Source organism: Cyprinodon tularosa, unplaced genomic scaffold (assembly GCF_016077235.1).
Source record: "Cyprinodon tularosa strain WSP-4 unplaced genomic scaffold, ASM1607723v1 ctg758, whole genome shotgun sequence".
Classification (NCBI taxonomy): domain Eukaryota; kingdom Metazoa; phylum Chordata; class Actinopteri; order Cyprinodontiformes; family Cyprinodontidae; genus Cyprinodon; species Cyprinodon tularosa.
The window spans coordinates 183,278-211,240 of record NW_024039516.1 but is presented as its reverse complement, the minus strand read 5'-3'; the positions used below and the strand labels follow the sequence as shown (position 1 = coordinate 211,240).

Genomic DNA, 27,963 nt, shown 5'->3' with positions numbered 1-27,963 from the left:
TGCATGACGGCGAGGTGAATGTTTCCAAGCCAACGCCGCATGAACTGCTGCCCTTTATTTAGCTACGTACGTATACTCTCAGTTAATGTAAAGCTGTGCTCAGCTTCTCTTTAAACCAGCCTCATGAATAGAGAAACATGATGAGTGTTTACACCTTCTACAGATATCTACCACTGAGGCAGAATGGAAATACTTGTGATTCATTAGGCTAATCGCTTCTGTAAGTGGAACGATAATTTGTTAGCAGGTTGTTTGCAATAAGAGCTCCACTTTACCAAGAGATTCTGCTTCAAAAAAACATTAATTTGAGCTTAAATAAAACAAAAATGACCAAAACCCTGACAGCATTATAGTAAAGCCAGCTTTTTAAATGCTCATCCTTTCGTTAATAAAAGTCAAAATAATAACAGTTTATATACCAACCTGCATAACTGCATTAAAGAAGCAGGTGTTACCGAGGTTTATGATTCCCTTAACAGGGACCAAGGCGCTGTTGATGCCTGGACTCTTTCCTCTCTGTGCTTCGGCGTAATCCGATGATTCCTCTCGTAGCTTGATGATCTTGGGTGATGCTGCTGGAAAACACACAATAACATCCAGATCTTTAGTTTAAAGCAAAACATTCAGGCACACGATGCTATGGTATTAAACTGTAAGCGTTGGTTGGATGCCAGTGGGAATGTATGTGAAGGTTTCACAAAGTTGACCTTAAAAGTTTGCCATCAGGGTCAGCTGTATTCGACAGGTCTGTAAACACAAACCAGGAATCTGACCGTGGTCAACATACGCATCATTTTAATAGAAATTTAGAAAGTTTGAGGGAAATAAAATGGTATTTTTTATGTAAATATGCAGAGCTAAAACTGGTCATATTTACTCAGTTACATGTACCTCAACAAATATTTGCTGGGGTATTTGTTGTTTACTGTACCTTTTCTTTTACTTTAGAATTAGTTTTAAAAGTTTGTGTAGAAATTTTTGATTGAAAAATTTTTAAAATATCAGAATTTATTCCTAACATTCTGATTAAATAGTTTTGAACATTGAATCAGAATTCAGGAGCCAACAAGTATGCAATGGCTAAGTAGCCATTTGAGGTACTGTTTGATGCCTACTTAAAGTCGTATGGAAGCGGCTGTTCCAACCGTTGCATTTCCGAATTCTCCCGAGTGGTGCACGACTTTACACGAGTGAATAAAGTGAACGTGATTTGTCGTTTATCAAGGGGGCGGGATTGTTGTGGTGAAAGGTTTGGAAGCAAGTTTGATTGTGGCCGGTTTGTTGGAAGCATCTTGCTAATCAGTTAGCAACTTAGTGCTAGTAGGTTCCCAATGGGAAATTCCATTGGGACCAAGTAGCACTAGATTGGTGACTTAGAAACGACACTGTTACGGAACGCTATGGACAGAGGAAACATGCAAGAGGAGGAGAATTTTGTGTCGGAGGTCGTGGATGAGTCTCCGCCATCATACATTTTATTTAGAGGAGGAAAGCGGGGACGAAGATGTTGTGGAAGAGGACGCCAGGGCGGCAGAAGCTTGGTTTGGTGTAGAAGGCTTCCAGCCGTACATGTTTGAGCCCTTGCCTCGCAACGCTGCCAGTTCTGTTAGCTCTACGCCTGCTGAAGACACAGACGTCCATCCCCGTGAACACTGGGACGGAACTCAATGGGAAAGGAAATGATTCTTATTTCAACTGTTGCATATATTAGCTGTGACATTTGAACCAAGATGACGAGAAAATGTGATTGACAGATGACTGTTGATATATGATTTGCCGAATTTAGGTGTAAAAGCTGACGTATAACTAACTGGCCTGCATTAGATAACGAGAAAACCCCCCCCACAGATTTTAAGACAGGATTCTTTTTTTTTTTTTTTTTTTATAGAAATTTTCTAACTTTTGGGACAATGGCCCCCGTCCACACGAAGTCAAACCCTGGCCTAAACGCACAAATTTTTCACCAAACCGGCCTCTCATCCATACGAAGCTGGCGTTTCGGGGGTCTGTAAACGATCTTTTTTTATTAAGCCTTCAGAGTGGGAAGATTTTGAAACGCCGTTTACGCGTTTCCATCTTCAAGCTCTAACCGCATTTTTTTTTTTACACGCATGCGTCATAGCGTCGCCTCTAAACACGCATGCGCGACACAGTATCACAACAACAATGGCGCCGTACTGTGTTGAATGGTTGCTGCTCATGCTACTCACCCTGCTGTCGGGCTTACAACAGAATCTTCTTCTTCTGGAATATCTCCAGGAAGAACAGAGCAATATCGACGACATAGTTCAGCACGTGAATTTGACTGAACTACGAAAATTGACCCGCAGGGCAACCATGTATAAATATTAGTGCACATGCCCAACATTTCGTGGCCTGTTTTCGCCTATTTTTGCTTTGGCACCACAGCGCCACTTACAGGCCTGGCATACATTTTGCAGCGTTTTCATGCATTCGTGTGGACGATCACATTTATTTTACGTCTCCATCTTTACGACAAACGTTCTGGAAAATATTAGCGTTTCATGTTCGTTTGGACTTCGTGTGGACGGGGGCAATATCATCTGATTAAGAGTACATTTATATACATGTTAAAGCTTGAATGATTTGATATTTAAATACGATTTCCCTAAGACTTTAAGTAACTTCTTTTATGATTACTCTCTACTTTATCTGGAGTAGAAACATGTTAAAATAGTATTTGGTGTAATTTTGATGAAACTTTTGGGTATTCTCCCAATTTCTGAAAATATACAAATAGGCAAAAAAGAAGACAATTTGGAATAAGTGTAAAGAGCAAAGCACAAAAGTTGCCAGATATTTGACATTAAACAGTAAATATTAGACTTATCTTGTAGGAACAGTAGACAGAAAATGAGCAATAAACCCACCTAACTAGCGGTGCATTAAACTAACCCACCATACTGACAACTAAAACTTTGCATTTATATCCCTAAAGAATCTCTGAATTTTATTTTCGACACACTTATTCAACAAACACTTATTTAAGGATTGCTACAGAAATATCCTACAGCTCAAAAAGTTTTATTCAGGTCATCATTTACTTAAAAATCATAATGAATTGTATGCAATTCTGTTACTGTACTTGCCTTTTTTTGTTGGGGGGCTAAGGCAAAAATAAAACATCAAATATCAGCTACTTTTATGAGAAGTTACTGATATTTCTTGGTTAAACGGATCAACTAAGTGGGGTTGACACTGAAATTCAAGTGTGTTTTTCAAATAGTGTCTTTCAATTTGTCCTTAAAAGGTATTTGTTTCCCCTTTTGAATTTAAAACTCAATAGAAAAACAAAAACAAATGCCAAAAACAACAGAGGTTTCATAAATCAATGAATGAACGTTGCAATATACAGTAAGATCCACAGTTTGACACAAACTCTCACAGTCCTTTAACTTCTGTATTTACCGACATCCACATCATGTTAAAATCCCTATAATCTACATCAATCCATTTTTAGCAGGAACTGGAAGTTCAAAGCTGGACACTCATCTCTCTCTTAGGCATGTTGCTGCACACTGACTGTCAGCTGGCTGAGAGACTAGATTCGTCCTTATCAGTTTATTATCTTCAGTCCCGGAAACAATAAATACTCGTGATCAAGCAGCTAAAGGTATTCACGTTTTAAGAATTTTACAATCTACAGTTATGTCTATTAACATCCCAGTTATGTATAGTCTGATTATTTAGTCAACATCAGTTTGTTTATTTCCCTATTGCTACCATATCAGGAGTAGGGAAAAAATATAATCAGTGGAGTAGCTTTTTCAACCTAATGCAGAGGTTGATTATCTACCGTAACTCAATGTTGTAAAAATCATAAATGTAAATAAGAAAACGTGTGCGATTCTATTCAGTAGCAGTTGGAATAAGTGTAACTTTTCTATTCTAGTAAAACCAGTTACATCACATCTAGCATTTCTGTAAAAGCAGATAAAACAGAAAACTGAGATTTTTTTACATTATCTTTATATTAACAACAAATAAAACCTGATCAGGATGGGGATGCCAAGGTGCCTGCATCGAGTTTGTGGCTGAGTGCAGAAAAAGAAGTGGGACTAGGGCAGGATGAGGGAATAAATGTGAGAACTGGGCTGGGAGAAGGGTGCTGGGACAGCAGCTGGAAGGAGAGCTGGGTCATTTGGGAAGGCAGATGACAGCTGTTGAAGTTTCTGCTGGTTAGTGAGGGCGGGGGAGTTTGGAGAACTCCCTCTCCACAGCTAGCTGTTCCTCCTGATCACCGATGAAAGCTAACCTTCCACTGAAACCACGACACAGATGGTCAGAGTCTAGAAGCGAACGGAGCGGGGGACAAACGGCAGCAGATCCTGCAGCAGTGCGAGCAGAAGTTAACAAGAAGGTTAACATCCAGTATGGCTCAATGATAGCACGTATTAGCAGATACTGGCGAGCTATTGTGCTTTAATACTTCTTAGGTTTCAGGAAGGACCTCATCATCAATCATCTAGCTGACATAACTTTTATAGTTATAGAATACTGATACTAATGGAACAGCACTGGTCAAACTGAAAGGGAGGAGAAACCATCGCTTTATCAACACCTAATATTATCAAAAATTATGAAGTCTCCTAGGAATTGATCACCATGTGTGTGACAAAACACTGGTCACATCAGTGAAATGATTAACAATAAACCAATAAAAATTGATTTAATATGGAGAGAAAAAGAAAAAAAAAATCAATCAAACTACATCGGCACCTTTAAGATAAATCTATTTTTAATTTCCAATGTACCAAATAGACTGTTTAGGTAATTTATTTATATGTATTAGTAAAATGTGTTTATTTTAACTCCTGTAAGAGTGAAGTTTTTTATGTTGTATTTTTTTAGTGAGTCGATATCATAAGTTGGTGACGTCTTATTCAGATATTGGTCATGGAAATCAGGCCAATATCATCCAAAAAAAAAAAGAATGGTGGAACCAATATTGGACTGCACCTAAAATCTGTGATCTAAATATGCTAATGAAAAAACTCATTCTTCTTAAAGTTTATGTAACCCACAGGTTAATATGTGACTCAGTTCTCATACATTTTGATGTTAACTAGTATTTTTTGCTTGAGCAATATCATTAGATCAAGTATTTTCTATCATTCCACATAACAAAAAAAGTAATAAAAGTATGCAGAATTTGTGCTCAGGGTTCCTACAGCATAAGGCAAGTTAAATTCAAGACTTTTTAAGACTTTTTAAAGCCACTTGAAATAAAATTTTAAGACCAAATTTACAAGAAACAAGAAAAACACGCTTGCGACAACTTAACCCAAAGGTTTATTATAACATAAACCACTGCACTAATGTTTCAAATTTTGAAAAGCTTCCCATACAGGAAGAAAGCTAAAAACACACAAATGACAGATATATTTGAACAATTATTTAACTGAATTCACAAACTTTGTTTTAGCGGGGAACAAAACAAATCTGTTTTAAAGCCACAACATAACCAGTGCTAAGTCTTTTTTGCAGCTATTTTTCTTTGAATTGTTTTCTTAGTATGTTTGATTTAGTGATAAGTGGAGACGTTGCAGAGACAAGGGTGGAACAAAACTGAGAAATACCGGCTGTTTCTCAGTAGCTCGATTTTGACGCTTTGTGTTTAACACTTCGCATGTGACTCCCCTGCCTTAATTCCCATCGTTCTGAGCATGAATCGCTTCTTGCACAAAATACATGAAGAAAACTCTTGGCTGGATAACCAATTTTCATTACATTTATACTTGCTCATATTTTCCCAAATATTTTGCACCTTCAGCACCACAGGCTGTAGAGACCTCCCAAATGTCCCGGCCGAACAACGCTTTTATTGGTTCCGCTATCGGGACGGAACCAATAATGGCGAGCCGTTTTTTTTCTTTTTATAAAAAAAACATTTGTCAAATGTAATGTTTCATTTAGATTACAAAATAAAATCGTAATAAAAATAATCCTATTTATGATGTTTAAAAATTAAGAGCTACGAAAGACTGATTTAAGACATTTTAATACCAATTAAGGCCTTAGTTTTATTTTGAGGAATTCAATGCCTTTTAACACTGTGCTGCTGTGGTATCAAAGCTGCAATATTGGTATCGTATCAGAATTCTAAAAAGCTGTTAGGGGGCATCCATTACCAGGTGGGCAAATAATGCATAATATTGATCACAGACTTATTAATTGAATGTCATGATGGACATTTTAGAATTGTTAGTGTCGTCATCGAACCCGGGTCGGCCGGGTCTAGGACTAAGGCCTCCATACATGGGTCGTGCGTACTAACCACTGCACCACCTCCATGCACTGCAATGGGAGTTTTGATTAAAAATAATCGCAATTTAGATTTTTGGCAAAATCATTCAGCCGTACTCCACAGGTCATTGTCAATGCAAACATATTGAGGCACCGCCGGTCAGACGGAGCGGTAACTGATCAGAGAAGCGGCAAAGAAACCAGCAGAAACTCTAAAAGGAACGGCAGAGATGCACCAATAAGGAGGAGGAATCTGTTCGCCTCACAGCGGTTAGATCCGCTCTTCACAAATCCGGACTGTACCTGACAATCTTTACTGCAGCACAGAAGGTCACGGCACTAACACCGCGTCAATATACTAAATGAATAGATAACAAATAAAGAAAATATATTATACCGTTAAAAACTCAGTGTCATTGGAGAAGGACTTTTCATGTTAATTAAAAAAAACAACTTTACAATTATTTTACAATGACAGATGCGTGTGTCTCATTAAAGTTTTCAATGGTTTGTGCTGCATACAAGAAGAAAACTTGAAATTACTCTGTAGGGTGAAGACAATAATAAGAAAGGCAGTATTCAGCACAGAAAGGCAAATTCCAGCAGACTTTGCACCTTCAGCACCGCAGGCTGTAGACACCAAAAGGAATGCTGGGAGACACAAAGGGTGCGTCCACATTTTACTCACACTTGCCAGTAAAGAGAGCAGGCTCAGAGCGAGGTCACAAGTCTGACCCCGTAACGACTAAACCAAAGAAAATCAATTGGGCCGCAAATCTTTGTAGGAACCTGCACCTTTACTTCAACACACAAACGGCCTTGTCTTTGCGTGGCTTTACTTCTTGAGGACAACACATTAACTGCAGATCTATTCAGCCTACAGTGACGGCTGTGCCCACAGATGGCCACTACTCAGGAAGCTTTTTTCTACAGAGAAAAGGACAATAACAGTAGGGTCCTGGTTACAGTAACTGGAATGCAAACCTTGGACTAATGACCTGACAAACAGACTCCATGCAAAATCTCATTCCACTCAAATAATGGTAAAGAAAAGGTGGACTTCTTTAAGGAAGAAGAAAAACAACAATTTAAGGTATTGGTTACAGAAAGAGGCGCTTTAACTTTGCATTTCTTTTAGTGAATTCTGTTCAGCGTTGATGGGAAATGGCATTCACATCCTTCCACTTCTACCAGAGTTTAGGGATCGTGGAGGTAAAGGTGAGGTTCAGCTTGTGGGGCTGTCGAAAGGCTACATCCAGTGGAGCTAATGGCATCTGGACCTCTGCGTTTGCAACATCTGCAGGCCTGTTTTTATCTCCCGTTTTTCGCAGCCATAAGGGAGCTCCCATATGTCAACCCACACGAATCCAAGGAAAACAAATGGAGATGGGGTAAAGGCTTCATCTCCGAACTGATCATATCTCTGTTGATTTAAAAAAAAAAGAGGATAAGTAAAAGAGTAGGTGTGAGTGTTGTTTTGTTTAGCGTTTGTGGGCTGGGTTATCCAATCAGCAGACTTGAAAGGCTAAAGAGTTTAAAAGCATCGACTGGCACTTTAAGTAAAAGAGTGCAGAGGAATGAGGAAACCAAACGGGCGGAAAGAAGATGCCGATGGACACGCTCTACATCTGGGACCGTCACCCAAGGTAAACAATGTTCAGGGAGCCATCTGGTTCAGACTGGATGTGGGGGGGCAGAACTGGCAACGAAGGGGAGCAGAGGGTGGAGGGGAGGGTTGTAACGAGCACAAGCATATGGAAAAGCAGATCTTTCCTGTCCCTGCAGCAGTCGGCGAAGGCAAATGTCAGCATGCGCCGCATCCACGCTTGAGTGTGCTGCACTCAGCACCACCACCTGGCCCTTCTTGCTCAGCCACCCAGTATGGGAAGCAGTGACACTGTGGAGCATTTCCTCGGGGGGGAGGAAAGCACCGAGGTGCTCAAGCTCATCCACCCACATTCATGTACACCAACACCTTCATCACTCCCAGCTTGTTTCCACTAAAGAGATGGATGGAGGAACTAGTGACTTACTTTTATTGGGATGGAATTCTAGTCTAACACAATCTCCTAGTCTTCGGGTTATCGATTTAAATGACTTTCAAATTGAGTTTTACTTTTTCACCCATATGGTACCGAATTACAACTGTTTTAATTTGCAGCCACTATTAGGGAATGCATATCTGTACAGATTTAACTTAGATTAAACCAGTTTATTCCAATAAAACCAGCTCGTCACATTTAGACTGTTACTGAATTTGCAGCAGTCACTCATCCCGACTCTTACTCCATCTTATTTATTTGTATCGTTTAGATAATTTTAAAACCTTTTTGAATGAGTTTAAAATATTACGAACCAATAAATAATACACATAGTTAAAAAAATTACTATCAAACCACCATTTCCTTTTAATCCTTTGAAGTTTGACTTATAATTGAAATGTTTTTATTTACTTCCTGTTCAGTCACAATACATTTTACAATCTGAATGAGCTTGTATTTGTCAAAAGAACAAAAAATGGGGCTATATTTAATTTACTTTTCTTTTTTTAAAGCCAGAAGTTGGAGTGAATTAATATATTTCAACGTGCAAATCTTTATTTAGATTTTTTCAAGTGGTTTGCAATAAATGTGATTCTATTCTGAGAAAATGTTTGCTTCACAAAACCTGATATATACATGAGTAAATTTTATTTATTTTTTTTTATATTTGTCCATGTTGGAGCAGATAAATAAGATTATCTGCTGAATAAATAAGCGCTTTGGCTCCTTATATAAGATATGTATATATATTGCACTTAAAATAAGATAGTGGAGATAATTTTGCTTTTTATTTTAAATGCAAAAGTATTATATTAACTGACCATTTTTTTTGTAGTGAGAAAATGAAACAACTATTTTGTAGCACATCTTAGGACAAAAAAAAGGAAACAAACCAGAAAAGATACCTGTAAATTGCTGTTCTTATATGTCAAGACTCGAGGTAGGCAAGGTGCTAAACACTTATGTCATGAAACAACAAATATTTAACTCCCCTAAATCCACATTTATGAGCATCTTGAGCACCGAACTTGCCACAACCATCATCTGCCACTTGATGTAAAAAATTATACTGATCTAATCTAGATCAACATTGACAACAAGGCTCTACAAAGAGATATTTTTTAACAGATTTTTTACAGCTCAGCTTAATGTGCTTCACAGTTGACTTGAGAGGCTGTCAGATCGCACGGCCAGTTGGCTTCATCCGTGCATCCATGCTCACTTTCAGCGCAGCAGCGTGGAGGGCCAAGGCCAGCTCACTTCATGCAGAGCAGCCAGTCAAGAGGAAGGCCAGGCAACACCAAATGTCTTATTCATTCGCTAATTTGTTGTGACTGCAGGGCATAAAAAGCTTGTTTTCTTGCCATCTGAGGCCAAGAGAGCCCGCTGACATGTTACTTAAAGATACACATACACACACAGGCAAACAGATTGCGTTACCCACTATCTGCCCTACTTTTATGTGCAATGGTGGTAATAAATGGAGACTCACTCCTGATTACTTTTCTAAAAGCACCACCAGGGGACAGGCATCCAACTACTGACTCGGCAAAGCTGAACTGACAGTTACTAAAAACAACAGTTTGCAAAACAAATAAAAACAGGTAAAAAAAGATGGGCATTAATGCTTTGCCTTTAGCGGTTGCCACGGTCTCTGAAGAATGACAGCCACATGCCTGAACCCAACCATGGCCTGTTTAAGCAAAACATGTGACCATCTGATTATTTTCCCTCCAACACTGAACCCTTTTCTACACATTTTTTAAGCATTCAAATTCATTCAATTTATCTTACATTCAAGCCTTTAACTTTAGTAGGAAAAATATATGGAAAAATGTCATAAATCCAACAGCAATTTCGATAAATTGTAACTCAAAGGAAGCGTGGCCAAATTTTGGTTTTGTTTATATATAAAAAATCTTCATCATGGTTTGTTAAATGATTTAGGGTCATTTATTGTGGTTCAGTAAAGATACAAAGGTATTAGTTAATGACTTGATTTTGAAATTCTCACAGGGAAGTATTATATCTCACAGAAGCTTGGCTGAAGCATAAGGATTATCTTACCTTATGTAAGTCAAACCCCAGGCTCTGTTCATTTAAATTTTTACATTCATCGACATAAAGTGAAAAGGAGGAGCCAATGAATAGCTATAATTATTTTCAATATTGGACCCTGAGTTTTCCATATCCTAATTGCAAAGCACTAAAACCGCTTCCATTTTTGTTTTGTATCATCCACCAAGGATTTGTATTCTGATTTAGTGTTAAATCCGTTTAAGGTTTTCATAGTGAAGCATAAAGTCAAGACAACATGAAAATGACAGCCTTAATGTAGCCTTTAAATGCCATCTTAAACTTGGCTTCTTCCAAACATCCACAGACCTACCCACTTTTGTCCTCATACTCTGAACCTTGTTTGAACGTATAACAAGAAGACACTTCAAATGATAGTGTTGGTGAATGAGAAGATCACTATGTTACACTCACACATTCACCATGATTTTTTTGAACTGCTGCCAACTAGTAAACGTATGACATCCAAAGCAGAAACACCAGCAGGGTTTAAAAATTTTGACTTAAAAAAGGAAAAGGGAAAAAAAACGAGAGAGATAAAAAAGAAGAAAATAAAAATTCCGAGTTTTTTTTTTCTCCTTTCACCCAACATTGAGATTGCAATTTTATTTCAATTTTCCTTCATACTAACCACACGCATGTAGATGTTTTACTTTAGGAGTTCATTGTTTTCATCACTTAATTGTGCAGAGTCAATTGTACTTTACTGTTACTTTTATGTTGAAAAGTGCTTTCTTCTACTATGATGCATAGATCATGCTGCAAAACTCTCTTCCCTTCTAATATGCTATTTCAAGCATATTACTTCCACTTAAAGGGCTGGAGTGGGAAAGTAGGTTTCTTAATGTTGCTAAATGTAATGTGGCTACAAGTGAATGTTTATGTGATATCAAAACTGTATTTTGTTAAATTGTAATTAAATTCCAAATGCAAATAATCACTCAACCTTAACCAACAGTCCTCTGTCTCCAAAGTAAAATGAGAAAGCATTGAGATAATGCAGTTGTTCTATTCCATTTATTTTGTATGATTGATTGATTGATTGTCTTATAGTTTGTGTTTTTTGCATGAATATCTAAACTTCAAAAATACTATATATAATATCTATAATAACTATAATAAATCTCAGCTAAAAACATAATTGATCTTTGTTCCTTTTATTACCCACAAAATATTTCTTCCTTCTATTATCCAAGTAAAAAAAAAAGATTTTCCAAAATTAATTTCTTAACTTAATTACACCTACATAATAGAGGTCAAGAAAAGTATTTGCTTAGATAATTTTCTCTGATTAAGTTTACAGTTTTGCAGAGTAATGTAAAATAAGAAGATGAGAACAAAGAGCATATTAACATGAATGTCAATGCACCACAATCTGAGGAATAAAAGCAACAGCTTGAAAACAAAGAAGAATCAGCAGATTATTGTGCAACATGCAGCGCTGTCCTTCCAGCACCAACATTTTAATTTACTCAACAAAGACTCCCCAGCTGTGTTACAAGCTGGAGCCCAGCTCCCTGAGGTCAATTCGATTTTTACTGGGACTCTGGTACTTGAGCTGAAGGCCTTGATGGTGAGAGAGCACAGTTAATCGACTTTCTTTCTTCCTTGAGCTGTTGTTGAACAAAATTATTATAGATTCTCTGAGAAAAAAAAAAATCTGAGCTGTGGCTCCTTTGTGTTAGAGGTCTATAGTAAAAACACAGTGCAACGGTGGCTTCTTAAGAAAACCTGGCCTTCGCAATCAAATGCAATTTCACAAGCTCCTTAGCAAACAACTGTCACCTTGTTGACACAATGCATGGTTGCTTCTATACCTACCGTATTTGGTGACCGGTTGGGAAGAAGTGAAGCCAAGAAAGGTAACGACTCAAAGAAGATTTAGAAGAAAGATGTAGTTGGTCACTTTCAACTTAGGTGGGTCAAAAAATCCCAACCAAGTGCCACAAAACAGGGCTTTACAGGAAACATGCCTGTAAAGCCCTGTTCCTTTTTCGCTCTATGATTTTATCATCTCAACTGAAGCTCGTTTTAAGGATTTTTAATGATTTTTTAGGGATTTTTAATTCTGAATAGATTCCGCAGTGTCTTCAATCACTGAGGAGATAACCTTTCAGTCTCATTGTGTCTGTTAAGATATTCCTAACCGTGTTGCTCCAGAGAAGGCTAGACATTCGATCATCAGATTGGAACCATGGCTAGATGATAATATCCAAGGTATTAAATAGAAAGGCTTGCTAACTCTCACAACCATTGAGTTTTTTTCTTTACTCTTCCGCTCTGGAAGCTTCCACTGAACTGTGTGAGATATTTCTAATGATCTCAGAACATCTAATGGTTAACGGCTGGTTATACTCCAGCAGTGTGTCGCAGTGAGCTTGTCGCAGATATTTTTGATTTATGCCCAATATTGAAGCGTGTTCTGCGCTATGTTATTCCACGCCACAATGCAAGAGAGAAAATCAGGAACTAGCTGAGGGTCTAGATACGGCCGAGGTGGTGAGGGCAAGTTTGTGTGACAACCGAGGGAACGGAGGGTGAAAAAGAGCGCGGATCCAGGTGGAAAAAGGGTCCCAGTGTTCTCTCACACCTCGCTCTTCTAGCTGGTCCATCTTCACGAGTCATTTTCCACAATGGCAGTCATACAAACAAAACAAGCCGGCAAGGTACCAAACAGGTAGAACAGATGTAGATTTGACCAATCAGAGGCCTCCTGTCTGCGGTCACCTACAATTTTGGAGAGGTGCAGCAGAGTGTCTGTGGCAGGGGAACATTTGCGTTCACTGCAACACACACGCAGACGACCTGATTTCTGAGTATAAATCAGCCTTTAGACTGCGGAGTCATGAACGGCCCCTTCCACTGTCTCTCACCCTTCAATGATATGGAGGCCATCATGGTACAAAATGGCTTCCATGATGTCCGCATAACTTATCTGGTCAGGTGATGACAAGGTTTGTTTACATGGATAGCTTTATAAATAGTATTATATAAGTCCAGTGAAGGATACATATTTTATGTAGGCCTAACTTGCCACAGTCACATTCGAGGGTAACGGTGATCTCTACAGTCGCTAGTTTGGCAGCTCTGTGCTGCTGTGGTGCAAAGATGTCTGCCTTCATACGAGCGCAACCCGCTCCTAAGTAATAATAAATAGCAATTTTTAAAGCAACGCAAACATAAAGATTGAGACTTTCCATTCGTAGATGATAATAAATAAGATACTTATGTGTGATGTATTACATTCCTGTCTGTAGATCCCTGTAATCATTAAACACTGGAGCTTTAAATGAGAAGAAGACTAAAAGCTTACTGTTCTACTGAGTAGAAAAAAACAGCAGGCCAAGAATAAACGTTTCCTTTTAGGACTAATTTGATTTACAAATTGGCGCTAATCTGGGAATGAAATTAACCCTTCCATGAAAGTACACAGTCATCTAGAAAATTGTTAAATCCTGCTTCTTTTAATTTACATGCCTGCCTACAATAATGGTGCCTACAGAAACCAGACATCAGTAATATGTGCTTTCATAAAATCCAGGCTTGACTCCCGCAATGCACTTCTTTATAGAATCAACCAGAAATCCATTGTATGTTTGCAACTTGGGTCAAAATGCTGCAGCCTGATGTTTAAATAGTAAAGGCAAAAGAGAATTAGCAGCTTTGAATTTTGGTTAACCTCTGAATATATTTCTAAATCCTCCAGTATGCGTAGAAAACGCTTAAACAGTTCAATACCCTCTCGTTTTTCTGATCTGCTCAAAGGTGACAGAGAGGAATAACACCATGAAATGATTCACAGCTTCATTTCAGGCAGGCCAACTCTCTTATTGTTTTTAAGGCTCGTTTGAAAAACACACTTTTATTTCCTGGCCTTCAAACCAGTTTGAGTTGTCTTTGACTTCAATGTGCTTTTATCATTGCAGTCGTTGCAATGGTTACTTATTTTCTACCTTCAGTCATCTACTTTTTTTTGGTCACAGCCCTTTGTTTCATGATAACAGAAGAAAACCTTTGGAAAAGCAGCATTTTTGAAGTAGTCTTTTTTTCCCTCCAGTTTTTCAAAATTTTAAAAAGACTTCTGATAGAGGGTGTCATGGATGGTCTACCATTTTCCATCAGATTATACTATAAGACTTATGCATGAAAATCCAAAGTACCTCCATCAATTTTGTGCTTTTTACACATTTCACTGACAACAAAAACAATCATAAGAGGTTATAAATCTAGTAAACAGTCCAATGTGGAATGCCCTTGCTACCCTTTTAGCTAACGTGAGAGACACGGCTGCTGAACTCTCAGCCTCCCAGTATAAAGTGAAAATTATATTTGACCTGGTTTATTTAGCAGAAAGGGAGCATGGCTAACATCTACCCTCGTTTTAGCGCTGAGAACCAACCTCCAGCCATCTCTCGCAGTTATTAACCTGGAAATCATGAGCCGTCTGATAAAACCTGCTACACTCGACTTGGCCATTAAAGGGGATTTTTTTTAGATGCTCTGCATAAAAAAGGGCCTGGTAATACTTTAATTTTACCATTTTCCCAAGTAAAGGAACTCATTACAAAGAGGTTGGATTTGTGAAGTACTGGGTCACCTTAATTTAATCTGAAAATATTCAATCCTGTAATCTGTAAGCAGAGAGATGAATCCAGGAGGTGATGATAAGTATAAAGCTTTCTAAAGAGAGCTGGAGCCATCCCAGGTTCTGAGGCTGAAGAACCAGTTTTCCTTCTTCATTAGCTTTATTGAATTCAAACTATGCTAATGTGTGAGCTGCTCCTGTTATCACTGGAAAAAAATGAAATCTAGATAAGTCATTTTTTCTTAAAATATGCATTTGTTATTGGACTGAGGAGGTAAAAGAGACATCTTAAAATAAGAAAACACAATTGTATTGTCTTATTTAAATTGCATATTATATAATTATATTATTTTAAGAGTAAAATACTAATTCCATTGACAAACTATCTAATTTACCTACTCAAATTAAGGGTAAATACACTTAATTTAAGACATTTTTACTTATTTCTAGATAATTTTTTCCAGTGGTAGATTAATCTTTCCCTTCAAAGTTGCCTGTTTTGATATGGATCATCTGCTCTGCTGACTGGTTTTGTTGCATATATTGTAACTCTACTTTCCTTCCCCACCGCTGTTTGTATTATGAGTATTTTACTGCAGAATTTGTCAAACCTAATTTTTTTTTTGACCCATTAATACACCTTTTATAACAGTTTTTTGTTCAGAAAACAACAAGGGCAAAAAAAGAACACCTCAAGACAAAAGCTGAATGTTTTCAAGCGCTGGACGGCAATTCAAAGATAAATCAGGAATATCAATAGAGCAAAGTTATTAACCGGGCCTCGGACACACAGAACGCCACTGAGTGGAAGAGGATTTCCTTTTTCAAGGTTCAACATCTTCCTTTATCCCTTTTCAGTGAATAATAAGCATGAGTCCGCTGAGATTTAGAGCACTCCAGCTGTTAGAATCCAGTCCTTGACTTGTTGAGGACCCTGGATCCCACTAGTGCGGCACACAGGCCCAAAGGTGGTGAGACGAACAGCAGCTCCACAGAGAATGCAGGGGACAGAAACGGATAGCGATGGAAAAGACAAGGAAAGATTGCACAGAAGCTAGACCCCCACGCAGCTGCTCATGTTCTTCAGGGAACCCAGGCGAGAAGCGTTACTCAAGCGCTTAATTCCTCTAATATGTGCAGTCATGCAGTGTTCAAGGTGGGGAGGGGTGGGGGGTTGCGGCAGAGCGAGTCCTGAGATTCTCCATCCATGGGATACATGAGGGACCAGCTTTACAGGGCCTGGGCAACTGGCCGCTGGCGACATGGAACCGGGTAGTAGGCTATGCCGAGACAACCACTGAGACCAAAAGCGCTGATGCCCACCACTCTGATCCGCAACAGTATGTTAGAAAAGCTCTATGTATGCCAGCACAACCAGAAGCCAGAGACAGAAGGTGTGTGCCTGTAAATACATGAGATGATGGCGAGTTGGGGGTGAGCGAGGGGGACCCAGATGGACTGAATGAGGGGGAAAGGACATCTTGGTCCAAATGTAAATGATGGCAACCACCGAACGTCAGGATCTGGTACCGGTTGTCCAACTTGGACTCATTCTAATAACTCCTCAATCTTGTGTGACTTAAGGCCGCCATTGTGGAAAATGACTCGTGAAGAGCGAGGTGTGCGAGAACGCTGGGACCCTTTTTCCCCCTGGATCTCCGCCCTTTTTGGCCCTCATGTCCCTTCGTTGTCACACAAACTTGCCCCCACTTCCTCACCACCTCGGCCGTATCTAGACCCACAGCTAGTTCCTGATTGTCCCTCTTGCGTTGTGAATAACATGGCGCAGACCACGCTTCAATATTGGGAATAAATCACAAATATCTGCGATAAGCTCACAGCGACACACTGCTGCAGGAGTATAACAAGCCCTTTAGAGGGGGGAGAAAGCTATCGCCACAAGGGGGAGCAGCAATATAGTTGAACATTGAGCTGAAAACTTTTTAAAAACCATTTATCCATCCATCCATCCAACCATCCATCATAAAAAAATTAATATTCATGGAGGAGAAGAGACTGACTGAATCTCTGCATCTCTGAGATGTCCCAGCTTACCTGATATTGCCTTGACTGAATGCTTCTGTAAAAAGTCGAGGGTTTGAGCCAAAGCCTTTTTGTTGCAGTGTGTAGAGAGCTCCTCGTTACATTCGAAGCACCTGGAAAAAGCAGGGAGGATAGAAATAACTAACACAGAAAGAATTCAATTAAACCTACAACCAAAATATACCACTAATTAAAAATGTATAGAATGTACTTTTACTAAGCTGAAGCTCCAAGGTGCCGTTAATCAACACCAAAGCCATTGTGGATTGGAGGACAGTCATTTGGTTAAAGTGGATTTGTAAATATGTTTATTTGGATAAAAAAAAACTGTGACTGTTTTAAAAAATAAAGATTTGTTGTTCCTACTTTTTTAAATTGTCAGTGTTTCAGTTCTCTGGATTCACTTTTTTTCATCATCAACCCACATAGCCCTCCCCTCTACCCCGGGGTTCTCACCAGGCCTTCCACGTGTTCAGGCTGATTGTGATGCAGTGCGACTCTGGATGGAAGGTCTGGTGATGCTTGACGGCGTGCTGGATTCCTGACTGGTTACAGCCCTGTAAGACACTTCCTTCAGTCTTCTTTATATAAAAAGGATTATTTTATATTAAAGTGTATATTCGTATATTGTATAAAGTGTATATTTTATATTAAAATATTTATTAAAGTGACGTCAGACTTGAACTGGGATCTAGTCACATTAAAACCACAAACTTCAATGTATTTAATTGGCTTTTTAATATTAAAGGGGCCAAAAAAAGCTGTTTAGAACTGTGAGAGAAAGGGAAATCTGTTGATGCTGTTTTAAAAAGAAGCCATCTTACTTGAAAACCACATTTTAGGCACACCAGGATGTCGTGGGATGTGGTCGACTCTTCGTCGATCATCGTCCTCTCCCTCAGACAATCGGAGCAGACCAGCCACACGCTCGACAGGACCGACTTTTTCACCGAGCTCAGGTCCACAGCTTTATTTACATGCTGGCATGTTAGTCCTGGAAAACAAACAAACACTCTTCACATGAAAGACTTTCTGTAGCTTTTATTGTTGGATTATTTATTCAGGGCCTTTAGCTTTTGAAAAATCATCAGAATTACAGAGGAATCCATGATTCAGATGGAGGCAGTGCTGAGTTTCTTACAGCTTGAAGTAATGCTTAATAAATTGTTTTGCCAAATAACCTACTGAAACTAAAAAAATTAAATAAAAACATTTTTTAGAAAAGCAAAAAATAAAAAAAAGAGTAACTTTATAGCCCTGACCTTTTATCTGTTTCTCATTTTAAAGTTGTTTATTCCACGCTTTTAGAGTCAAGGTTTGGGTCAAAATCAATTCTGTTTTCAAAATAATTAAAAAGGAAAAAGAATAAACCTCAAAATCTACTGAAGTAGGCATGCAGAAAGTGAGTCTGAATGCAAAGTAAACTGGATATTCAGTTTATAGGTGGTTGCAATCTTTAATAGATGATGACATTAAGAAAACAAATGAAAGTTGTGGTTTATCTTTAATTATTCTGGCAATTTAAAAAAGCTCAGCTGCATAAAAAGAAAGCTAATAATGTTGCAGATTGTGATCTGATTATTTTTTACCATCTGTTCAGAAAATGCTAACATTTTCTATCAGTGGTGCAGCACTGCAGTTAAATTTGTTACTTAAACTCAAGAGGCTCCATTTTTTTTTTCTTCAATTCATACTGAACCATCATTATTTAGATCCTGGTGGCATCAGGAGTGACTCACCAACTTTAAGTCTTCCACTATAAGCCCAGCCTTTACTTACCACTGACTTCGTCTGAAGACTCCTCATCTCGAGGTTTCCGAGGTTTATTTGTCCGCTTTGTCATGTCTGCGGCTTTCAGAGGAAAGGGATCCTTTAGCCGCATCTGGAGCTCTGAAAGTGAATTTGGAAGATATTGTGATTTGTTTTAATTGAAATAGCAAAAACTGTCTTAGCACATGTTTTTGGGGAGTTTGTCAAAGCAATATAATACGGATGTTTTCAGGGATCCTGCAGTAATGAGATCATCTCCTTGTTTCTGTGGCTTATAGAGAAACTTTCATTTATAGGAACTGGATTCAGTCATGATATGTTTCACGTCATTGGTCTCGCTTTCATCTATAAGAAGAAAATGTATAAAATGTTGCCTTAGTTCATAAAAATTAGAGGATTCGGACTTTGAAACCTTTGCAGCATTTTAATTTCTTTTTTTCCCCGTCAGTCTGCTGCAGACTCTCTGCCTTGAAATCAGTCCTCTATTATCCTGCCCAGTTTGATAGAAAACCCTTCTGTCCTGCGGCATTAGGAACAGGTTGGAATTAGACTTTATGGTTAATTTGATGACTCGATTTAAAGGTGTTCTAAAAATCAAAGCAGGCCCTAACCATCAGTCTTCCTCGGCCTTGCTTGGTAGTTGTTAGAATCTGTCTGGGCTAATATACAGTGCATCATTTTGTTTTCTACCAATTTGGGACTGTTTATAATAGTCAAACTAATTGCCTTCTCATCTGTGTAAAGGAATTTTCTCTAGAAGCCTTGTGGTTCTGATACCAGTTGTGTAATGTACGTCAGGTTTTCTAATTTATTTTTAAGCAAAAAACTCTTCTGCTGACTTTTTTCAAACAAGCCATGCTTATTTATTGTTTCCAACTATAAACTTGGGATGAATCTACTCAGACGCCTGCTTCTTGAAAGTTGTTTTCAATGCTTTCTTCTGAATAACCTTTGTTGCCTTAGAAAACTGGACATTAGTTTAACTCTTAGTTGTTGAGGTCTTTCCACTTTTACACTTTTGAGCCACCAAGGATTTAAACTAAAACTAACAAAACAAGCCTCAACAGCTGGAGTATAGGGGGGAAAAAAACTAATAAATCACAATGAGAATACATGAAGGGTTCATACACAATTTTGATGTAAGGCTATATATTGTATGTAATAGTCAGGCCATCTTCATTTTTTAAAGGCATAAGAACAAAACTTGAAGATGAAATTAAAACAGTTATACTGAAATCAGCATAGCTTAAAATTTAGATATTAAACAAAAACATAGTCTATAAGATGGATGGATGGCTGGCCGGCAAGATGAGTTTTAAATTGTCAAACAGATAGATGAACCCCTGAACAATAGACAGATATACTGATGTGTGGCAGACAGATGACAGAAAAACAAATAATGGATTGATAAACTGATAAAAAAGGTCATAATGAGGTGAATGAATGAACTGAAATGCATGAAAATGAGGGGAATTCTCTGAAAACACAACTATTTTTAAAAAATCTGCTTTTTTTGCAAAACACTGTTATCTATTTTATCTTTATTAATTTATCAGTCATTTAAGACATGTACAAACCCAAGGATGAATGGAGTAGTTGCATGTCAAATTGTAGTGATCAAGGTCATAGAAATCATTTATAAGGGCAAAAACCTTGAGTTTTTCTGACGATTTTAGGGCTGAATAACTTGTATGACTTTTATGCTGCCACTGAGATCCAATAAATATTTGTTGAAGTAATAAATCTAATATCCACTCATCATATTTAGCGCTGACATATTTATACATTTAGATCAAGTCTGAATGGTTGAACGGAATAAGTTATCGACACACGAGTAAAGCATGACAGGTGAAGAAAATGAGTGTATTAACAGTTTTCATGTTCTACTCAAGAACAGGGACAGGAGGCCTAGACACAGCTGACAGCTTAATAAAGTTTGTGTATAAAACCTTTGTGAGATTTACATAAGAAATTCACACCTTCAAAAACATTTGGCTTTAAGACAGATTAAGCTCACCTCTTTCAGCTCACTCCTTTGCTGTTAGCTGAAGCCCACAGTAATGTCTCAACTCCCCCAAGCTAGCTAACCAGCTAGCTAACCAGCTAGCTACATGAGCATGTCGTAACGAATGCGGCAACTAATACGTAACTTTGAGCCAACAAAAACACCTCTCCTTTAAGACATGTCAAACGGCCACGTTAGCGACAACAAACCAGCCGTAAAATTCGAGATGGTTTTCTTTTTCTATGGTTCACTTCCAGCTAAAAACGTTGCCTATCTTTCAGTAGCTTTAGCAGCAGAAGTCAACATATGACGCACTACGGCAGGCCAGCGGGATCAAATGCTGCATTCAGGTCCAGTTCACAATGTCTCATTAAAATTATAATGACCTCCAATTTCTTGTGTAAAAGTTTTACATTATTTTTATGCGTAAACATTCAATGATTATTAACAAATAAACATATGGTCACAAGTGTTATTCTTTACATCAGTCCCTCGTCTACGTCTCTGCGCATGCGCGGACGGATTCTTGTAGCTGCGCGTGAAAGTCATCCGACGTTGCGGTGCTGTGTGCTATCGGCGTGTTTGGCAGGAATTTCTCGGTCAGGCTGTTATGGCGCTTAGAAGATGCTGGAGGTTGGCAAGATTTCTCCCGAGACTCCCCGTCCCGCTAGTGTCATCATCCTATATCGGTGGGGTACCTGTGTCCAGCTTTGCTAACACTTACAGCGGCTACAAAAGTGAGTTTTACTCAAGGGAATAATCGTATCGCGGTGAGGTCCATATATAAACCTTATATCGGTGTGTTTGTTTTGTTTTCAGAAAGTGAGTTTCAGCGCACGAGGTTCAGCTCTGAAGTCCGAAACACAGACGTAGATTACGAGCAGCTGAAGCGGCTCCTGGCTGAGGGGAAAACAGCGGTGGTAGATGTCCGAGAGCCCTGGGAGCTCAGGGAGTATGGATTCATCCCTGGGTCAGTAAACGTCCCATGTGAGTAAAAAAAAAAAAAAAAAGAGCTCGGATTATCTTTGTTGCCTTGTTTTATTGTCTTTATATGATCTATATGGTTTAAAATTTGACAACGCGTGCCTCATTAAATTGTTATTTTTATCTAACGGTGACTTCTTATCTCTCATGTTCGTGTTGCCTTCATGGCCCAGTGGGACAGGTGAGCTCTGCCCTCCAGCTTGCTCCTGAGGAGTTCAGAGAAAAATATGACGGGGAAATGCCGAGACAAACGGATAATGTTGTCTTCGTGTGTCTGGCTGGGGTCAGAAGCAAGACTGCACTCAACACAGCCGCCTCGCTAGGATATAGAGAGTAAGATATGTTTTGAAGCCCTCAGATTATTCATTTAAAAGGCCATATTCCTACTCTTTGTTTTCATTTTAATTACACAATTTAATATATTTAATTTATTTAAAATGTATGGTTTAAAATTTCTTTTAGAAAAAAAAACAAAAGAAAAAAAAATGTTACCCTTCATTTATAATATATCACCCCCTTTTCCTAATACCCCTAAATAAAATCTATGGCAACCAGTTGCTTTGAAATATAATCTAGTAGAGACCGTTGTTTTGTTTTTTTTGTGTGTGTTTGTGTGTGTGTTTGTTTTTCTCAGTCATAGACACAGAGATCTACAGCTCAGGTCGTAGACTCACCCCCCTCCAGGAAAATCCTGGTTATACTTCATAAATTAAATGCATGAGGAACAAACATGCCATTCCTACTGTGAGGCATGGTGGTGGCAACATCATCCACTTCCTGAGGATTGGTATCCTGTGATTGTTGGATCCAACACACCTGAATCAAATGACTAAATTACCTCTTTAGTATACATGCTGTTTCTCCAGATTCCTCTTGGTCATCGTATTAACTGGTTCATGTGTGTTGGACCGAGGAAACATCTAAAAGTTGCAGGCTATCGGCCGCATTACGGCCAATTTATGCTTCTGACGCATAACCTCTATAACCATCAAATCTGTCTCTGTGCAAGACCACGCCCCCCACGCAGAGGTTCTGCAACCATAGTTGCGCACCTAAAAAAAAATCCTGGCTACACGTCAGACGGTCAAAAACCCGTGCAGACCTCAAGTGAAAGTCCGCAGACATAAAGCAGCTGTGATTGGTCCTTGGTATGCCTTTCCGGCTGTCTGTATGGTCGTCCTTCTCGATTTGGTGCCGGGGCGGGCCATTTTTAAAAGCCGAGGAACAACTACATTGGACAACTACGACGAAAGATTAATCGATCTTTTTGCCAACTCCATTAACAGAACTTGTTCCTCTTCGATTTCTAGCAGCTCTAGATCCATCTCTGTGGCCGTGATATCTGGCAGATGCGCCATTGTTATTTTGGAAAATAAACACTCTCACCGGCGCTGCCGAAGTTCTTGTGACCATCAGTTGAAGTTCTTGCGAGTTCTCGAATAGGCTCCCCCTTGCTCTTTGGCAGGAAACTGCTGTGCATCCCTAGAAATTCCAGACTGATGGTGGTGAAGCATAACAGCAAAACTGGTTCGCGACCAGACCCAAGCGACATTTGATGTGTGCGGTTGCAGAAGTATAATCTGCCCTCTAAGGTTCGTTCGCACCAAACACAAAGTAAGCCGCTAGAAGGTAGGACTTTTTTTGTTATCTCTATGTAGAGGGCGGTTTTAAAGTGCTGCAAGAGAAGGTGGCAAATATAGCGAGGTGATTTTGGTGAGTTTGGCGAAATTAGATTGCTTCCGCTAGCAAGCACTGACAAGCTGCCTCCTCATCCCGTTTCTGATGCTCTCTTGTTGATGTTCCACGCTGCTCCTGTCTGAGCTTCAGAATGCCGTCTCTACTTTCCCTCTGTTGTCTGGGTGATTCATCCTCGAACGCGGGACAGCAGGCCCCCGAAATGGATCACAGCAGAAGTACCGCTGAAAACGACCTTCATTCAGACATAGGCCGTTTCTTAATTCACAAGAACGCGAGTACGGAAATAATAAAAAAAAAACCTAAACTAAAATTTGAAAAACATAATTATCAAATAAAGTTTTTGAGATTAACTTTGCTGTAAATCACCGAAAATGTGCATAAAAGATATATTTCTATCAAGCTCTTCTAATTCAATGCTTCAGAATGGGGATTAAATCATTGATGGAAACATGCCCTGCATAAAATCAAGGAGCCTCAACTAAAGTAGTGAGCAACCATGTTTCCATCCAACTGAAATTCAAATTTTAAGCAAACATTTAAATGTTTGAAAGAAAGGAAATGCAAATTTGTAATGTTGCCATTTTGTTTGAAGCTAGTTTCCTAAGCGACACAAGGCGTAATGCCGTCATAACATCCTCCACGTTACGTGGTCACACATCACTGTGATAAACGGGAAGAAGAGGCTGCAATCTAGCACTGACCACAGATCAGTAATGGAGGAAAGGAACAAAAAACTGATCTGCAGATGGAGCCAGCTTCATGCTGACTCCCTAAAACTTACCTTTACACATTTTGCTACACACTGTGATATGTGAATAAACCCGGAGGTTTCAGTTCTGTTTTTAAAATTAAGTTCATCATTCTGTCAGTAAAGACATATTTATTTAATGTGAAGTAGACGTTTCTTTCGACTTGTTTCCTTAATTGTCTTTTATTTCCTTCTTTGTAGTGTTCAGCATTATCCTGGCGGATTGCAAGACTGGGTGGAACGTGAACGACACAAGTAATCCACAGCTGTCAGGAATGAAAAGTTGTATCCAGACATGAGTCCAAGGAAACGCTAAACAAATCGGTTGTCTAGTTCTGCCACAATCCTCTCAGAAACCTTGGTTTTGTTTCTGGAAAGCCACTCCTTACGAAACCTCAGTCTGATGTCTTCCACATTAGATCTGGTTGGTAAAGTTCTCCTCGCTGTTTTTCAGGAACTTCCAAAAGTGCTCTATTCACAATTTAGGTGACTTATGGAGGCAGCTGGGATCTCTGGATTAAATATTTGAAGTTATCAGTGGAAGTGAGGCTTTATAGAAATGCACTGCTGCTTTTTTATTCATATAAAAGTTTTGCAAACTACAAAATATTTTACTCCTTTTGTTATGCTAGTTTGTTTCTTGTTCAGTCTAATATAATCCTAATAAAATGCAGATCCTATAGTAAAATACACCTTTGCAAATGAAGCAGCTGGGAGATCTTCTCACTTTTAGCACATTTTTTTTCTTGTATTTGAAAAAAAAAAACATTGAAACGGATAAAACAATTTAGAACCCATGATTGGATATATAGAAACTTAAACTTACCTTTGACTTTTTTATTGCAAGTAATTTTTGCATATCTTAGGGGGGGCGTACACATATAGGAGAGTTAATCTTAAAAACTTTCATCTCTTTCTGCATCTGGAGCTCAAACATGACCGATACCTCACAGATACAAAAGCATAATATGTTATAATAATATTTCAAACAGCCAGTTTTTCATACAAAAAAACAAAACAAAAATGTTCTAAGTCAATGTCGATGAAGGGACATTAACCGTTTTAGATTGACTGAATGAAAACCCACTGATTATAACCACTGAAAAAAGCTCTGTTAAGATGACCCAAATCGTACCGTTTCATTTAATTACCCCTGATTGCTTTGTGTTCATTTTTATGTGTCAGGGTTTTATTTATTTTCTCCAAGCTGTAGATTCCAAAGAGGGAAACCACAGGGCTCAATACTCATATCTGCTGCCAAGCATTTATCATCTAGTCCAATTCTACTTGAAGCCACTTGCAGCTTTTTGCACATTTTTACCAAGAATATACAGCCATCTGCCTCTCATAACAATGGTGAAGAAATAGCTTTTTTTAAAGCAACACTGTGCAACTTTTAGCCACAAGGGGTGCTAGACCTGTAACTACTAAGTTTAACTGCACTGAAAGCTATGTCACTACCCGATCCGTTCTGCGCATGCGCGAACAGATATATATCTGGGTTTCCATACATAATTTAATCACTTATTTCTATCCTTAACTCACTAAAGAATGCTAAAACAGATCTTAAAATAAAAAGCTTTCTGACTTTTCTGATAAACTTTTGATGCTATTTACATTTTCTTCGTTAAACTGCTTCTCTGACGTCATCATCGGACATGCTCAGCAGTCCAGCAATGTGATAAAACGATTTTTCTTTTGAGTTTTTACGGCACTAGTAGCTTGTGAGACATGCGGGAAAGGAACACAGGCCGGATTCAAACCAGGGTCGCCCATGTTGAGGTCTAAGGCCTCCATACATGGGTCGTGTGCACTAACCACTGCGCCACCAGAGCACACCCATATGAGTGAACATTTTAGTTGTTTCTTTCTTTAGATTTCATACTATATACCATAATGTTAACACAAAGGAAAACATAAAACAAAACAAAAAAAACAGATTCATGTTTAAATCCAAAGTCGAAAAAGTTATGCTACGTTCACACCGGACGCAGCTGGCACGACAGAAGCAGCGGGTTTACATGCAAAGTCAATGGTTGACGCGCGTCAAGGCGCAGCAAAAGGTCCCGCGGCGCGTTTTGAGCAGCAGGCGCAGCACGTCTGAGCAGCTGAAGCAGCGCGTCTGGGGCGTTTAAGCATCTGATGCGCGTGACGCGCCGCAAACACGCTGCTGCTCGAGATGGAAAAATTGAATTTTTGCTGCTCGACGCGCAGCGTCAATCAATCAGAGAAGCTGATCTGGGAGCTGGCAGGGAGAGAGACACAGCGCTGATGATCACTCCTCTTAAACAGTTTATTGACGCCTAAATTAACTTAAAATGCAGAAATCTGCCGGCAGAATATGTTGTCTTTTATTATCCTGCTGCCTGCAGTTTGGATTATTTAGATGAAAAACACCTACCAGCCGCCGCGGTGAACCACGAGGAGGCGACCCGGCCAGAGGCTGCTGATGAAGGGATTCCTACTGTCGGCGCACCGCTGGTATGTGGGGGTCTGAGCGGCTCCGACAGAAATAATATTGGAAGGCAGGAGAATAATCTGAATGAACTGACTGCACTGATTACGTTTTCAGGTGGACTTTCTCACTTAAAAACATATTAAAACTACTTTATTCCCACTGATCACAGCAAATATAGCTGCAAGGCAGAGAAAGGATAGTGAAGCTCCGCCCAACGTGCGTCAGACACACTTTTGCACCGCACAGCCAGAGCAGCAAAGCTGCTTCAGCCGCGCGTCAGAACTAACTGGTACAAGCAGCAGAAATGAAGCAGCAGACGCGATTTTGCTGCGTCCGGTGTGAATGTAGCATTAGCATCCAGAAGTAGCGTAGGATCCCATTCCCAGGGCAGATCGGCCAGAGACGAGTGATAAAACAGGATTTTAAGGCATTTATTTTCTAAGAAAATACATTATTAACCTTTAGCGCATATTTTAGTACGTTTACTATCTTTGGGGAGGGAAAAACATAATTTAGGTCTTTTTAGCAAAATAAAAAGGGCGAACTAGATGTATATCTGGATGCACAAATGAGCTGATGGCGCATTCGCAGAACGGATTGTGCTTCCGGGACGTATTGGGTGGAGACGAGGAACTACTACTGTATTTTTGGCTAACACTCCTTTTAGCGTCATTAGCTCTCATGTTTAAGGGGAGCGCAGCATGGAGGTCAGAACAAAAAAAGTTAAAATAGTTTGGAGATTTTAATTAGTAGTTCTTTTTATTCAGTTTTGACTTCTGAGTAACTTTTCTGTTTTAGTTTTCATTTGATTTTAGTATTCGTTTGCTAGTTTATGCTGGTGAAGATTCTCATTCATCAAGGTCATAGTCTTTCCAAAAAAAGTAAAAAAAGAAATCCACTGGACCTTGTTTCAGAGTTTATAGACGTTTCGCTTCCCATCCAGGAAGCTTTTTCTTTTGAAAAGCAATTCAAAAGATTGAAAGAGCTTCCTGGATGGGAAGCAAAATGTCTTCAAACTTGGAAAAAAAGTCCATTGGATTTTTTTTTTTTTACTTTTTTGGTTTGCTAGTTTAGTTTTTACTTTCTGAAAATGCTTAGTTTCAGTTAAGTTTTTATTCGTTTCAGTTATATTTCTAGTCTTTTATGCAAAACCACTGACAAGACAAAAAAATAAAAATAAATGAATAGATAAAGTCCCAAATATGGACAGACCACTGCAGCACGACTGTAATGCCTGCCATCTGAGGGTGTAATGCCGTAAAGCGCTAAAAAACTAGACCTCATTTT

General features: G+C 39.0%; 2 protein-coding genes across 3 annotated transcripts in view; one reads left to right on the top strand and one right to left on the bottom strand.

Annotated features, from left to right (window-relative positions):
- The window catches only part of usp45 (ubiquitin specific peptidase 45), a 58,134-nt gene extending 36,839 nt beyond the window's left edge, over positions 1-21,295 (bottom strand). Inside the window, exons 1-6 of one of the 2 annotated variants that reach the window (XM_038270244.1) lie at positions 20,801-21,295; positions 18,793-18,903; positions 17,838-18,007; positions 17,470-17,570; positions 17,026-17,126; positions 424-572 (exon numbers count right to left, since the gene is read on the bottom strand). In XM_038270244.1, the coding sequence (XP_038126172.1) occupies positions 424-572; positions 17,026-17,126; positions 17,470-17,570; positions 17,838-18,007; positions 18,793-18,895 (624 nt within the window). In that variant the 5' untranslated portion in view covers positions 18,896-18,903; positions 20,801-21,295. Of the gene's footprint in view, positions 1-423; positions 576-17,025; positions 17,127-17,469; positions 17,571-17,837; positions 18,008-18,792; positions 18,904-20,800 lie in introns of both variants that reach the window. The other variant, XM_038270243.1, reaches the window with a different exon arrangement.
- A 4-nt stretch (positions 21,296-21,299) lies between these two features.
- tstd3 (thiosulfate sulfurtransferase like domain containing 3) lies at positions 21,300-24,924 on the top strand. The gene is made up of 4 exons (XM_038270245.1): positions 21,300-21,525; positions 21,608-21,775; positions 21,946-22,105; positions 24,420-24,924. Exons 1-4 carry the CDS (start codon positions 21,399-21,401, stop codon positions 24,475-24,477), a joined length of 513 nt encoding a protein of 170 aa, XP_038126173.1. The 5' UTR covers positions 21,300-21,398; the 3' UTR covers positions 24,478-24,924.
- The last annotated feature ends 3,039 nt before the right edge of the window (positions 24,925-27,963 follow it).

Bases quoted from the DNA above. Each gene is read 5' to 3' on its own strand.
- tstd3 (XM_038270245.1), top strand. From the start codon at position 21,399: ATGGCGCTTAGAAGATGCTGGAGGTTGGCAAGATTTCTCCCGAGACTC. The intron at 21,526-21,607 runs GTGAGTTTTACT...TTTTGTTTTCAG, and splicing joins CACTTACAGCGGCTACAAAA to AAAGTGAGTTTCAGCGCACG. The intron at 21,776-21,945 runs GTGAGTAAAAAA...TTCATGGCCCAG, and splicing joins TGGGTCAGTAAACGTCCCAT to TGGGACAGGTGAGCTCTGCC.